The sequence below is a fragment of the Schistocerca americana genome, chromosome 5, assembly GCF_021461395.2.
Source record: "Schistocerca americana isolate TAMUIC-IGC-003095 chromosome 5, iqSchAmer2.1, whole genome shotgun sequence".
In the NCBI taxonomy this organism is placed as follows: Eukaryota; Metazoa; Arthropoda; class Insecta; order Orthoptera; family Acrididae; genus Schistocerca; species Schistocerca americana.
Genome location: NC_060123.1, coordinates 387,193,985 through 387,210,875, shown reverse-complemented (window position 1 = coordinate 387,210,875; position 16,891 = coordinate 387,193,985). Strand labels below are relative to the sequence as shown.

General features: G+C 38.2%; 1 protein-coding gene across 4 annotated transcripts in view; it reads left to right on the top strand.

The window, feature by feature from the left end:
• LOC124615888 (ubiquitin-conjugating enzyme E2 T-like) overlaps nucleotides 1–16,891 on the top strand; it is an 82,632-nt gene that overhangs the window by 25,155 nt on the left and 40,586 nt on the right. For all 4 annotated transcript variants that reach the window (XR_006979816.1, XM_047144060.1, XM_047144058.1 and 1 more), the window contains exon 3: nucleotides 10,890–11,085. Coding sequence is in view for 3 of the 4 variants with exons in the window: in XM_047144060.1 (XP_047000016.1) it covers nucleotides 10,890–11,085 (196 nt within the window). In the remaining variant the exon portion in view is untranslated. The remainder of the gene's footprint in view (nucleotides 1–10,889; nucleotides 11,086–16,891) is intronic.

Here is a 16,891-nt window from a genome sequence, read left to right as displayed (position 1 = left end):
GTTGCGGTTGGAAAACAGTAGCAGATTTGTTGTCCTTTGTAGGTGCACTGGATGCATTAAATAAGGACCGCAATGAAAACTTACACCATAATGGAACAGTGGTAATAATTAAAAAAAACATGAGGCTAACCTAACTAAAGTACACCAGAGCAACAGAAAAAATGGTGAAGACTATTATCAGAAGCAGCATTCACCTTCGAATTTAGGTCCAGTAACTTCGCAGGAATTTGTACCAAGTAACCCTGGAACCCAAAATGGTAACGTAATATCCCATTTTTGTAACCAACCAGTAATTAGTAAAGACGAGGAAAACGTGGTGTGATCTGGATCCAGGGCCAGGGCCCAGGTCGTAGAGATACACTGGAAGGCCTGGTTCATAATAAGTATGTTCAACAATCCACAACCTATAATAGCAGTAACTGTGGAGACTTCTGAAGGTAACATATTTATAGACTCAGAGAATGAAGTATCACTCGTCACCAACTCATTCTTTACTTCACTACAGACTAAACAGCACTTACCGCTATTGCCGGTGACTGGAGTTTACATAGTCGGTATAACAGGAAAGAAGAGTAAAGTTGTGAAACATGAAACCCACGTGAACTGCAGCATAGGAAATATCTCATTTCGTCAAACACTTTTAATAGTAGAAAATATTAATAGAGATGTATTACTTGGTTTAGATTGGTTATTAGAATTTAAAGTCATCTTAAACTTTGAGGAGAATCTTCTTTGTTTTGGTAAAAGGAACCGTAGATGCTGGATACCGTTTGTGACAGACAGCTACATTGGTAAACAAACAGCGGAGTGTCAGTGCCTGCTATTAATGGCTACAGCACAATTGTCACCAAAGACCGATAATGTAGATCCAGGAACAAATTGAACTGATATACAAGACAAAGTCAATGAATCCCGAAGATTAACCAAACAACAAAGACAAGAAACTTCCTGGCAGATTAAAACTGTGTGCCCGACCAAGACTCGAACTCGGGACCTTTGCCTTTCCCGGGCAAGTGCTGGCAGAAGTGAAGCTGTGAGTACCGGGCGTGAGTCGTGCTTCGGTGGCTCAGATGGTAGAGCACTTGCCCGTGAAAGGCAAAGGTCCCGAGTTTGAGTCTCGGTCGGGCACACAGTTTTAATCTGCCAGGAAGTTTCATCTCAGCGCACACTCCACTGCAGAGTGAAAATCTCATTCTGGAAACGAAGACAAGATTCATATAAAATTTTAATGGAGTATGAAGTAGTGTTCTCCGATTGGCCCGGTAACATCAGCAACTATATTTGTAAATTCAAAATCAAAGATGACACTCCATTCTTCTGTAAGCCGTATCCAGTACCTGCAAGTTTGAAAGAAGCAGTTAGGGAGGAAATCAACAAGATGATTGATAACAATATAATAGAACATAGTTCCAGCATCGTGAATAGCCGTTTGGTCGTAATGAAAAAAGTTACGGGGGGGGGTTTACGATTAGTGTTAGACGCTCGTGCATTGAATAAGGATACAGAGACAGAAAGAGAGAGACTGATTAATATTGATGAATTGTTATGTAAATTTGAAAAGGCAATTTTTTCTAGTATGATGGACCTGACTGCAGGATATTGGCAAATAAAATTACACCCAAAATCATATCGTTTCAGTGTACTGCCATTCGGTCTTAATATTTCTGTATCCGTATTTATACATGCACTGGGTGAGGCATTAGGGAGAGATTTAATAATATATGTAGACAATATTGTAATAATATCAGCTACTTGGGAAGGACATTCTCACATTATGCAGAACTCTGAAAAAATTTAAAGAGAAAGGTATTACGGTGAAGCTATCAAAATCGTATTTCGCTTGCCAAGAGCTTAAATTTCTGTCATATTGTAGGGATGCAGGGAATTAGACCAGACCCTGAATGCATCAAGGCTATTAAAGAATGTCCACACCCTAGAAATGTAAGAAAGTTGAAGGGATTTGTAGGATTGGCCGGATACTATCAATGATACATATGTGGTCTAGAGCTGAATGACACGAGAATTTTGTGTTTATTAAGGAAGGGACTACTGTGGATTTGGGATCCAGAGGCAAATGACGCGTTTGAAAATGTAAAAATTGCGCTTGTTGAATCACCCATATTACGTCATCTGGTTATGGGCGAACCTGGTTATTGGCAAACCATTTAAAATTTCAACAGATGCATCTGATTACGGTATTGCTGCAGAACGTTTGCAAGGAGAGTGGGCTCTAAATAATGTAGAACACTGAACCATAGCTTTTGCTAGCTACTGAGAGAGAGAGAGAGAGAGAGAGAGAGAGAGAAAGGCTGTTGCCAATTGTATGGAGTATCCGAAAATTTTAAGCACTAATATGGAGGTCAGAAATCCATGTTTATACAGATCATCAAGCTCTATAATTTCTAACGAGTAGTCGATTCTTACACAATAGATTAATGCGATGGCTGCTTTTCCTACAGGAACATGATATTAGGATGCAATATGTAAAAGGTTCCGATAATATTGTACCGAATGCTTTATCTACGTTACCCACAGGAATGGAAGAATTAAAACATACGGAAAGACCTGGCGTTATTTTTGCTATTAATTTTATGTCGGTAGAATATCCGAACGTTACGGTACAACAGATGGCTCAAAGAATAACAGAAAATATCCATCATGATCCCTGTTTTACAGGAACATTTTCTATGTATGTTCGGAATTCCTTACCTCCTAATCAAGTAAGAAAATGGAAAATTATAGGTCACGATTTGTTTTGGAGAGACAGCATAACACGCAACATTGGTGCTTACGCATTACGAAGATCATGGAAGACGCACTTGAGTGGTATGTTCATACAGGATATGGACACTTCGGAATCAAGAAGTGTATAACCTATATGAATAGGTTCTATTATTTTGAAAAGTTAGGGTATAAGATAGCATCTTTGATTAGAACTTGTGAAATCTGTAAGAAGATGAAAGAGAATAATACTCCTGTGAAATACAAAATGTATCTGATTATTCCTAAGTCATTACACGATCTCACGTCAGCAGATTTTTTGGGACCAGTTCCAAAAGGAAAGGGAGGAGTGTCATACATTTTGGTCATCATAGTGTGTTGGTCAAAATATGTTAAACTATATCCAATCAAAAGAGCCAACACGCAGACAGTTATACACTGCTTACAATAATACTTACTAGAAGTAAGCTAAACCATAACGGTTTCTTATGGATAATGGTCCGCAATTCGTGAGTAACGAATTTAAAGAATTTCTAGCGTGGGAAGGTATTTGACAAGTGTTAATATCCAACTATAACCCATCCTCGAGTCTGTGTGAACGAGCAATGAAGGAAACTGGAAAACTATGCCATACCCACTGCCATGAAAAACATACTTCATGGGCAACAAAAGTGAAGAACTTTGAACTCATCCTAAATGAATTACCACATTTATCAACTGGATTGACACCTTTAGAAGTTGTAGGTAAACCCTTTGTCGGAGAACCTCTCATTAAATGTTTTAGTTGGCCTGAACAACCGAGTGTCAATTATGAAGTGAACCAGGAAATAGTTTCTAAGAATTTAGTGGAAAAAGCACAACAAAGAGTGAGTAAGCATTATGAGGAGGCTGTAGAGCCTCATGACCTAATTCTAGTAAAACAACATCTTCAAAGCTCTGCCCTAAAGAAAGAAAGACACACAATTTTTTCCAAAAATGTGAAGGACCATACCGGGTACAAACAGTAATCCACCCTAAGACATTATTTTTAGTAGATCCTATAACTGGATCAGATAAAGGGAAGTACAATGTGAAAGACGTAAAATTGTATATCCCCCAGGGATGTTAACGTTCTGAGTTAATGGGTGGAGTGACGACCGTCGGATCCTGAGTTGTTTTTCGGTGTTTCTTCCATAATAGTTTTCCTGCACTGAATTTCCTTCAAATCTTAAACTATTCTATCATCCCACACTTAGAGATACTATGAAAAAAAAAGTACCAACTAGGATTTGTGATTACATCATCCACAGTTGTTCATGGTGGGGGATTTCATTGTTCCATTCAGTTGGACTACTAACAACCTCTGACTCCCTATATAATCTTTCATGGAACTAAAGAAGCTTCTGCATACATGCTTCTAGTACTATTCTTATGTGCCCTGCAAGAACATACATGAGGTAGAAATTTGCACCCTTCAGTCCCGACTTTGCTCGGCTGCAGCATGAGGTGGAAGTTTGCACACATGTTGTCTCCGATCCCTGTCATTTGGCCCAGCTCTGGGGCAAGATATACTAAGTCCGCTTGGTCAGCTCTTCTCTCCCTTGGTTTCGATCGGCACGGTCTGCACGTATATTTAGGTCATTTTTTGCTTGAAATGGTCGTTGTATATAATATCTTCACCAGTGTCTTTGCAAACCTGTGTGTAGAGGTCTTGGTGAAATCAGTGTCATCAATTTTATATGTTCTCTTGATATAAGGTGTCATTACATTGACTCCGACACTGATTTTCTTGAAAGCTGCCTGGTAATTCCTTTATTTGTCACATATTTCTGTGTAAATATAGAGAATGTGTCCTGGTGCATAACTTTCAAAATAATTTCTGAATTCATGAGAATACTATTCTCATACTGAATGTAATATAATCGGGCCAAAGTTCCAATTTATACTTCTTGATGCATATATTTCTTAGTGATCTGAAGGAAATATTAAGTTAGCAGAAGATATAATATTTGGTGACTAATTAAACAACTGTGATTATATAGTATATAGATTTTCTACTTTTTACAGAATATTTTATACTTTTTATGAGATGAGATGTAGATTGTAGGGTTTGTATTTGTTTTGAAAGGAGTGGTTTTGTGGATAAAAGCATGGTTTACGAGAACACACATCTCATGATCAACACAAACACACACCACACCTTTCAGACAACCCTCGTAAACAAGTGTGCCTGATTCTTCATCATTTGCCATTTCCATAGGGTTGCTAAGATTTCCTTCGGGGACCTGAAGGGTGAAGGTTGGAATGTCTGTTCTGTAGGAGATAATTTAACACCAAACCTTCTCCGGCTTCTCAACTCAAGTACCTGCGAGGTAGGGAATCTGAGGAAGGGGGGTGGGAAGGGTTTCCTGTCTTTCTCTTCGTTGATCGTAGTAACCATTTCTATTTATTTCCTTTCTTACTTCTCATTTGAGGACCTATCTATTTTTTCCCTCTTTCCATATGCACATACTTCTATCACAGAAGCCCTTCCTAGTTTCTGTGGTTTCCAATAACCAAAATCTTATCTTCAGATAAGAAGGCCAAAGAATCAGACTACACGAACAGACATGTGCATACACACAAAATTACATTTAAACACAAACATTAGAATTACAGATTAGAAACCTGTCGCAATGTGAGTACTGCCAGGTATTGTAGGGGAAAGAATATGTGTAAAGCGAGAGGAATTAATTGTGATAATCATTAAGGAATGTCAGTTTAATAAATACTCTAACGAATTGTAGCGTAGTAGGACTTGAATTATATGTAGACATAGTATCTACTAAGAGTATAGGAGTTGGGAAGTAGAGGAGGATTCTAGGGATTAAATGGAGTATTAAGAAGTATATGCGAAGTGTAGTGTAGATTTGTAGCATTTACCAGAAAATGCTTAACTTTAATATACATAGGAACGTATACTGAGGTAATGAACCATGAGGCCCGCTCAGAAAAGATAAGGGGGGCATACCCAACATCTGCTAAGTATATACGGCAGGCGTACCTACATGGAGATAGGACGACTTGTGGCCTAAAAAATAGGAATGTTTTATAAAGGGGTGTACCTACCAGAATGGAAAGAGGAAGTACACTCATATGGTCAACCCACAGGCAAGGTAAAGGTACTGATCCTAGCAGAAAGGGACAATATTGTGACAGAAGTCACAGATTTTATAGGAATTATTCTGGAAAGTATAAATTCTATGCACAACGAGCATTATTAAATTTTATGTAAGTTTATGAGAGTCAAAAAGAACACTTTCATGTTACCCAGAGTTCGTCCAAACTACAACAGATAATGAATGAGTACATACTTAGGAAAGGTAGTGCAAAAGATGAGAACAGAAAGTAGATTACTCATGTGTCATGGACACCTGGAGTTTACGATTGGAAAGATAGCAGGAAAAAAAAAAGAAAAGGACAATATAGCCTTCACGATTCCAATATATTAAGAGCTGACTAAAACCTTGAGTGAAATGCTCCTGTTTTATTATCAAAGTAAAATGAGAAAAGAATAGCTAAATAGTAAGTAAAAGGTTATTCGTGGTTATTGAAAGAAAAGAAATGTATACTGTTAAAATGTGAATTGTTATTATTTGTGATATTAATGTACATAATGATTATGTATAAAATATCGCGGGTTCGATCTGAAGGGGGGGGGGGGGGGGGGAAGAGGAGATCATTCTAACGTTTTTTACAACAAGAATGTGTGAAGTTGGATTGCAACCTTCCTACTTCTTTTACCTGAATCGACTTACTTGGTATGCACAGCTGATCTTCTTCCCTGGATAGCCGGGTAGGTCAGTCCCTAAAAACTACTTCTCTGAAGAATGATGCTAGTTAAAGGAACATATGAGACTCTCTCTTCACTTGTGAAACAAGTAGGTTCTCGAAGAATACTTTTAGTCCACTCTCAGTATATTTCAACTTCCACAAAGAACAAAATTACCATTTCTCACATAAATATTAGACTTCTTGTAAGTCACCCGTGTCGTCTCATGTCAGACACAATTAAGATACATTTACAACAGAGTTGGTTTAACAACCACAGAAATCATAAACATGTCTTGGCTCTATCAAGTCTGTGTTAAGAGTTACTTAAAAGTCTTTCCCCACTCAACTGTTGTTTTGTCACTAGCAATAGTCCCAATTACAAAACAGCATAGAATAATACAGAAGTTCCCATTGTTCTTCTGTGTGCTTTCACTGTGACTTCCATGGATCGAAGTACTTGTAGGTGCTGTTCAACCCGTGTCTACAGTCTTCTCATGGCTAACTTCAGACCTGCGCGCGCGCACACGCACACGCACACGCACACGCACACACACACACACACACACACACACACACACACACACACACACACAGTGTGACGCGAAGTAGAGAGGGTTCCTTTTTCCCACTCACATCTAAAATATTGTGTGTTTGAGACGGTGGAAGGCCGAGTGGTTCTAGAATTTACGCAGACATTTTCGAATCACTACAGAATGTAGTGTTGCTGTTCTGTAACTGGAATGAGCCAAGAAGACATGTTGCTATCCAAAAGATCTGTCAGCTTGATGCTGTTTTTGATACTTTTTTTACCTAAATTATTTTCTTGTACAGCTGTGTTACTCGATGTTTTTGATGTTGTGGGCCTGGCATGCCATGTGACTTTTTCACCTTCTGCTGAGGGTTGAGGGCTGGAAGAGAGCTTCGAACTATTAAAGATACTGAATGATGTAAACATCTTTCAGTTACTCCTCTGTGTTACATCTTCATTATATAGAAATATTTTCCACAGTGAATGTGCAAACATCTTATTACTACGTAGATCAGAACATTGTCTCTGAACAGACTCTTAGAACAGAACAGAATGGACTGATGTTTCTCTTAAACTTATTTAAATAGTTTGTGGATGGTTTCATTGTCAGCAGCATCTCTTGTTCTGTGCCTTCCATATCAGCGTCAAGTCTTGGTGCCAAAGTATAGACACCACCACAGCTAGTGAGGATGCTCGATTTCCATCACAGTTTACTGATGTCCTGTGTTCGCACTTCTCCCATCATATCTGCACTTATATCAAATCAAAGGACTCACAGTTGGAACTTCTCTACTGAGATACTATTTAAACAATGTTTTTACACGAACATCTTCCATCTGCTGCAGAGGAAGAAGTGTAACAGGTTATCCTGACTAAATGCCCCACAACAGTGGAGAGCTGTACCTAATTCAGAGGACAAGGTTTGTTCAAGAGTTTGAACTCCAGTATTGTCAGCATTGTAAAATCTTCCTATATTAATTAATTAAACTGGGTAGAAATGACAGATTGAAATCACTGGCAACTAAATTCAAAGATTATTTACTTGGAGTTACAACAAGCATTACCTCCATTTATAAAAATCCAAATACAGATGAAGTAGGTTTACTTCATAACAGATGGAATGCCCATAATTAGAAGCTAGTTCTGTTAAGAAATACAACCCCTGTTCTCCCCACACACACACACACACACACACACACACACACACACACACATATTCGCACAATTAGTTAAAAAATATATGTGGACCTTGCTGTGGTGGAGTGGCTCGCATGCTTCAGTAGTACAGGTAGCCACACTATGCATGTAAGTCAACATCATATCTCTGTCTGAGAAGTCAGACTAACATATGATCCCCCAAAAGGGGCAACTTTCGGAGAGAGTAACTTATTTAACTTTGTAACATTGGTTTGCTGTGTTCAAGCTGACAGCTGAAAGCTGGGAGAAACTACAGTCATTATAATGCCCAAGGACATGCAGCTCTACCATGTGATTTAATGATGATGGCATCTTCTTGGGTTAAGTCCACCATTTGGATTTGCAGTGAGAAATAACTCGGGAGGATGTCGTCAGAAAAAAAAAAAAAAACAGTTGTGGTGTTCTGTGGACTGGAATGTGGAATCTTAGAACCCTTAAACATGTAGTTAGAGAACTTGAAGTGAATGAATGGGTAAAGTGAGAATTATTGAAGGATGGTGTAACACTGTCACAGTAGAGAGGAGAATGGATATTCGAACTATTGGTTTCTTTTCCATCAGTTACAAGCTTTAATGAAAATGCATCATAATGTGACAAGTGGGTAGGTTTAAATGCTAAGCATAATAAAGATCATAAAATGTTAGGATGCCATCTAATTTTGTTTTATTTTGCTAATCACATAATTAGTAAAATGATTTCTGGAGCCAGTCTACTGTTAATATTCATAACATGATTCCCGGTATTTGCTCATTAGTTCCAAAGCACAGCAGAGTCACAACAGTACTTCACATGATCATAGAATCAGCTTAAAATTGCACAAATATGTTTTCCAAGGCAAATTTAACAATTAATTCCCTCTTTAAGCACCCATTGAAATCAAAGGTGAATGTTGTGCCACAGGGCAGTCCAATTTGTTCGTGGCCGCAGTTTGGTGGTGCCCATTCATCCTGGTTTACAGCTGGTTGATAGTCATACCAATACAAAGCTGTGCAAGGATTGCAGCAGAGCTGGTATATGACATGGCTGCACTTGAAGATAGCCTGAACTCTGATGGAGTAGGATAAGCCTGTGACAGGACTAGAATAGGGAGTGCTGGATGGGTAGATTGGCGGATGTTGCACATGGGTCTTCCACAGGGATATGATCCCTATAGCAAGGGTTTGGAATTGGGATTGGCATAGGGAAGGACTAGGATTTTGTGGAGGATGGACAGTTGACAGAAAACCAGTTTAGGAGTGATGAGAATGGTCTCAGGTAGGATGTCCCTCATTCCAGGGCACTCTGGTAGGTAATCGCAGCCCTTGCGAAGGATGTGGTTCAGTTGTTCCTGTCCGGGTGGTATTGGGTGAAAAAGGAGGCAATACTATACTCTGATTAAAATTACTTTGTAATTGACAGATTGCAGTGGCAGGGGGGCAATGTTCCTGGCATGCAGCCACACTCACTTCACAAGGCACCTATAGAACAGACAACATAGTGAGCACGTGGTGCGTGACAAAGAACTATGATTGGTAGGCAGCTGGCCCCTACCACTCACTTGCTGAAACATCAGTCACAAACTAATTTTAATTGCAGTATAACACAAAAAACATACCTAAAAATTACACTTTTAAGCAGCATTCAAATGTCATAAACATTACAATAATGTTAATTACAAACATGCTTTCTCATTTAAAGATGATGAGGATACGCTTTCTCATTTAAAGATGATGAGGATACAGAACACCCCACACCTCTTAACACTTATGGAAAAATCCTGAATTAAATTAAACAAAAATTCTGTACCCTCAAAAACTGAAGATTAAGAAAATCACAGAAAACTTTAAGAAAGTCACGAAATGATGAAAGGAAGTCAAGAGTTCCTTGGATGACGTAAGATAGTGTAGCCATGCAAAGATGTCTTTCAATGTACCATTAATATCACAGGAAAGCAAATACTACCACAAGGAAATGAGAGAAGATCTCTAAAAGCAGAAAAACGATAACAATGCAAAGAAAAGTGTGAATGGGGAAAAAACTATTTGCAGAAAACACATGCAGAACATTCATGAACGGGAGGGGTCTGCAAAAGAATGAATAGTGTAATTAAGCCAGTTACAGGAAAAAACAGTCTCCTAAAACAGACAGATGGTCTGAGCATGAAAAAATTGTCCCGCATCACAAAAGAACAATTACTGAAGTAGAACAATTGCCAAATGGTGAAAGAATTGCACATTATACTAAAACAGAGCAAAAGAAGGTGTTAGAAAAGAGGTTAAGTGGTCCAAAGAAACATTAAACTGAGTAAACATAATTTGAGACAGAATTGCTGTCTAGAACACTATGTAGATACAGATAACTAACAAATAAATATTTTTAGTTAGTCACACTACCTTTTCATAAATAACCTTTATTTATTTGGTTGTTAAGCAAGAAGTTGTATAAAGGTGTAGTGAGGCAAAATGAAAGGTTTAGTCCAACCCACTGCCATGCTACAAGTTGCATTTTAAATGTTCTGTTGGGTATCTGAAGAGTAGCTTGGGGGGTGGGGGGTGATAATTAGATACTACTGTGCAATATATTATCATATGATTTTCACTTTTTTATAGTTCAGTTTTGTTAGTATCTCATATAAAATTCAAATTGTGGCTGAATACATTTTCAATTTCAGATATCCATTTGAACCACCCCAAGTGAAGTTCCTAACACCCATTTATCATCCAAATATTGATTCTGGTGGTCGAATATGTCTGGACCTGTTGAAAGTTGGGAAATGGAAAGCTACTATTACATTATCATACCTTCTGATGAGCATACGACTTCTATTGGCTGAGCCAAATCCTAGTGACCCTCTTGTGGCAGAAATTGTAAGTGCTTGCTTTGATTAATTTCTTATTGATTTATCTTGTCTTAGTTATTAAATGAACCCTCGTACTACCAAGATTTTATTCTATCTGAGTACTACTGGCATCATATAGATACCAAGTAATTTACAGTCGATGTATTGGCAGTTTTTTTTAATGAACTAACGTGAAAACATACATTACTGTTGTTCAGAGTAACGGTAGTAATCATCAGGGCCACTGGGAGCCAGGACTGGGCCCGGGGCAAGATGAGTGTGTGAGCTGCATCTCCAAATATAACGACCCCAATTTTATTGGTATTTTAAAGAAGGTTTGACAAAATTTAAACATATTACAATTTGGGGAATATTGGAGAGAGACAAAAAATGCTCATGGAGATGAAATACAGAATAAATAGAGAATCTTGTTAAATACTAAGCAGATCTTCACAATGCACTGGATCAATATGTCCCAAAAACCGTGTGCAAAAAGTTGATTTTTCAGGGGGTCATATCTCAGATTCTGTTGATCGCAGAGCTAAGGGATCAGCTGTTTTGGATAACCCTCGGTCAACCAACCATTTGTTTATCTATCGAAAGAATTGATATACTGTAGCTATCCTACAGTACAGGGTCCAAATTTAAACATTGTTCACTTTCTCCAGATGAGGCAAATTGACCAAACAGCTTGTCTCTCTTGCATTAGGATTGGTCTAGCATAGACCTTAGGTGGCTTATAAAATCACTGTTGTTAATGGGCAGTTGCTGAGAAAACCTTGAAAAACCACAATTTTTGAGTACTAAAAGTACCAGTTGTGGGAATGGCCACATCTATAATTTCTGTTCATAACAGACGGTTGAAAATTTTGCCATGTGTTCTTAAAATGATATTCTTGGGAAATTTCAAAACATTTTTCAGTATCATTTGTTGCTGATAATATGTGCTAATGTTCTAACACTTTAGATGACAAGAAGCAATGAGTAGCTGGTTTGCAAACTTCCCACCTCTCTCCCACAGGTTGACTTATTTGGTATGCACAGCCGATCTTCGTCTGGAAAGCTGGTCACGTTGATCTCCAAAAACTTCTTCTCTGAAGAATAATGCTGGTTAAGGGAAATTATCAGATTCTATCTCTACTCTTGAAATAATTTGTTACTCAAAGAATGCTTTTAGTTCAGTCATGGCATATTTTAACTTCCACAAACAACAAATTCACCATTTCTCATATAAATATTCGAACTCGTGCGAGTCAACCAAGTCGTCAAACATCATACTCTATTAAGATACATTTATAACAGGGTTGGTTTAATAACCACCAGAAAATACGAACATGTCTTGCTTCTAGCAAGTCCAATACATGAATTACTTTAAGGTCTAATCGCATTTCTTCATTTGTCCTTAACAATCATCACAGTCACTAAACCAGCAAAGAATAGCACAGGCTCTTCTCTACACATACACTGAAACTCTATGGTTCGTACAGCAGGTACTTGTCAGCTGCCGCGTCCACATTTTGTTCGTGACTGTTTCTAGACCTACACACACAAACATGCAATGCACAGTAGGTCGGATTCGTCTCTCTCACACTTCTATTTAAAATATAGTGTGTTCGAGATGGAGGAAGGCCAAGTGGTTCTAGAATTTACGCAGAAATTCTCGAAGCGCTACATATTTCCCCCTCTCAGATTGAACACGTGATATTTTATATGTCATCATTATGTACATTTATATCACATATAATAATAATTCATATTTCAACAGTATCTAAAAAATCGTGAGGGCCATTGCCCACTCCACTCTTTGTCCAATTGTAAATTCCAGTTGTTCATGACAATTGAGTACTTTATTCTGATTCCTTGTACTATTTTTTTCCTTGGTACGTGTTAGTAGAGGTCAGGCCGTGCAATTTTTTTGTTACAGAAGAACACTTTTCTGTGAAATCTGGGTAAAAAATTTAAATTAGAAATGGAAAACCAGGGCACAACATATATTCTGCAAACTGTTACAAGTAACAGGAATTTTTTATGCTTTTAAATAGTAGTAGTATGTTTATATATTTTCAATATTAATTATTTTACTGAGCGTTGCCGAAGGACAAGAAAAAGCACAGCTTTCTTGATAATTGAATATAAAGATTAATTCCTGCTCTGATGTTTATGTTTCACTTAGCAAATTTTTTAATTGGTTAACTGCATATGTTTGGTATACAGGGTGTTACTAAAAGGTACGGCCAAACTTTCAGGAAACATTCCTCACACACAAATAAAGAAAAGATGTTATGTGGACATGTGCCCGGAAACGCTTACTTTCCATGTTAGCGCTCATTTTATTACTTCTCTTCAAATCACATTAATCATGGAATGGAAACACACAGCAACAGAACGTACCAGCACGACTTCAAACACTTTGTTACAGGAAATGTTCAAAATGTCCTCAGTTAGCGAGGATACATACATCCACCCTCCGTCGCATGGAATCCCTGATGCGGTGATGCAGCCCCGGAGAATGGCGTATTGTATCACAGCCGTCCACAATACGAGCACGAAGAGTCTCTACATTTGGTACTGGGGTTGCGTAGACATGAGCTTTCAAATGCCCGCATAAATGAAAGTCAAGAGGGTTGAGGTCAGGAGAGCGTGGAGGCCATGAAATTGGTCCGCCTCTACCAATCCATCGGTCACCGAATCAGTTGTTGAGAAGCATACGAACACTTCGACTGAAATGTGCAGGAGCTCCATTGTCCATGAACCACATGTTGTGTTGTACTTGTAAAGGCACATGTTCTAGCAGCATAGGTAGAGTATCCCGTATGAAATTATGATAATGTGCTCCATTGAGCATAGGTGGAAGAACATGGGGCCCAATCAAGACATCACCAACAATGCCTGCCCAAACGTTCACAGAAAATCTGTGTTGATGACGTGATTGCACAATTGCCCGCAGATTCTCGTCAGCCCACACATGTTGATTGTGAAAATTTACAATTTGATCACGTTGGAATGAAGCCTCATCCTAAAGAGAACATTTGCACTGAAATGAGGATTGACACATTGTTGGATGAACGATTCGCAGAAGTGTACCCGTGGAGGCCAATCAGCTGCTGATAGTGCCTGCACACGCTGTACGTGGTACGGAAACAACTGGTTCTCCCGTAGCACTCTCCATACAGTGACGTGGTCAATGTTACCTCATAGAGCAGCAACTTCTCTGACGCTGACATTAGGGTTATCGTCAACTGCACGAAGAATTGCCTCGTCCATTGCAGGTGTCCTCGTCGTTCTAGGTATCCTGAGTCGCGAGTCATAGGCTGGAATGTTCCGTGCTCCCTAAGACGCCGATCAATTGCTTCGAACGTCTTCCTGTCGGGACACCTTCGTTCTGGAAATCTGTCTCGATACAAACGTACCGCGCCACGGCTATTGCTCCGTGCTAATCCATACATCAAATGGGCATCTGCCAACTCCGCATTTGTAAACATTGCACTGACTGCAAAACCACGTTCGTGATGAACACTAACCTGTTGATGCTACGTACTGATGTGCTTGATGCTAGTACTGTAGAGCAATGAGTCGCATGTCAACACAAGCACCGAAGTCAACATTACCTTCCTTCAATTGGGCCAACTGGCGGTGAATCGAGGAAGTACAGTACATACTGACGAAACTAAAATGAGCTCTAACATGGAAATTAAGCGTTTCCGGACACATGTCCACATAACATCTTTTCTTTATTTGTGTGTGAGGAATGTTTCCTGAAAGTTTGACCGTACCTTTTTTGTAACACCCTGTATAAATAAGGGCATAATAGATTTTTTTAGCTCTTAGATTAAATGCTGCATCCAAGAAAGTGAGTAGCTGCAGTGTTACGGAAGAACGTTACGGAAGGACGTTTTTTCCCAGCTATACAAATTTGACTTAACACAAAATATATTGTTATTTATTGAATTTTATAGCAATAAATTTATTACTGAAATTAAACTTGTGTAGCATAGGAAAGTGAAATTACTGTTAGTAAAATATAGAATTTGTACATAAGTAATTTAAAACACTGTTCTGAGAAAGTACCCTTTACGTTTAATAACGTAACTCTGGAAAATTGTTTATTAACTTCAAAATAGTTGAAAAATTTTATACTTAGGCATAACTACTTTGCTTAAGAATGCATGAATAATGTTGCTGAGATATTTCTTTTTTTGTGTTTTTAAGAAAGTACCAGGAAAAAAACTTTAATTTAGTTATTGTTCATAAACATCAACAGGATCTGAAAATTTATAAGCAAGTCTTTCAGAACTACCATTAATATGTGATTCACTTAACACAGAAATAATGTCAGCAGGAGAAACATTAAAGACATCATTCTGGACAATTTTAGATGTCTTTTTAGTATTGTCTGTTGACTTCATTCCCATCACTTCATAAATGTCTTTATCAGCATGAAACTTCTGAATAATGCATGCATACCTCTATACAACAGCTGTATCACTAAACACTTGGCAAAGTAAAAATGACCCATTAGACAAGGCTGAATCATTTGTTAGGCCGGTATTACACTATCAAATTTCTTTGTCCAATATCTTTGTCCAATATCTTTGTCAAAGATATTTGATAGTGTAATAGGGACTTTGTCAAATGTCGTCCAATATTTAATCAAATCTAGGGCCTCGCTGTATATTTGATCAAAGAAACCGCTTGTCTTCTGTTCACTGCAATGTGACATGTTACCACATGGAGCGCTAGCATCGCCACAGCGTTCTGTCGTCTGTAGTGTTTTTATAACCATTGCCGGTATATACAATTGGTGTGTGCCGACAACTACAAAATTAATAGAGATGTCTGAAGCTGATGGGGCGCTTTACAACGAGAGGCACCCTGAATACAAAAATAGATTAAGAAGATTGGAGACCTAACCTGACCTAACCTAACCTAACCTAACATAACATAACCCTCTCCTGTAGCAAGGAATCGGAGTGTTACAGTGAGCCTGTCTTCTGAAGATGTAGCAGTTCTTAAGTGAATATTGTGCTTTGTGATATGAGGATACACTTCATTGAGCACATACAGAAATGTATGCTCATCCATTCTTAAGTAATTAATGTATGACTTGACGTCTTCTACTGTAAGCTCACGTAACAAGTTTTGTTGAATGCTTTGATTGTGTCGTCGTAAAACCCACGGCTTCACCCAGATTAGATTAGTTTTTCGTTCCATAGATCCGTGCTGAGGAGATCCTCGTGGATGTGGAACATGTCGATTTTTTTAAAGCTGAAATAACAATACTAATAGTATGAATAAATACAATACATCATTTGTTTCTATTAAAAATTTCGCCAATGGAGTAGAAGGAGTTGGCCAGTAGTAAGTCTTTCAGGCTTCTTTTAAACTGATCTTTATTTCTAACTAAATTTTTTATGTTTCCTGGCAAATTATTTAAGATAAGTGTTCCTGAATAGTGGACCCCTTTTTGAACTAAAGTAAGTGCTTGTAAGTCCTTGGGCAGATCATTTTTGTTCCTGGTATTGTATGTATGAACTGAGTTGTTTGTTGGAAAAAGAGATATATTATTTACGACAAATTTCATTAAGAAGTAAATATACTGAGAGGCAGTAGTTAGTATACCCAGTTCTTTGAAGAGGTTTCTGCAGGAGGTCCGTGAATTTACTCCACAAATAATACGTATTACACGCTTTTGGACCTTGGAAACTTTTGTCTGACTTCAAGATTTACCCCAAAATATTATCCCACATGACATTATGGAATGAAAGTATGCAAGCTTTTTCATTTTTATGTTGCCTATGTCTGCTAACACTCGAATTGCAAATACAGATTTGTTA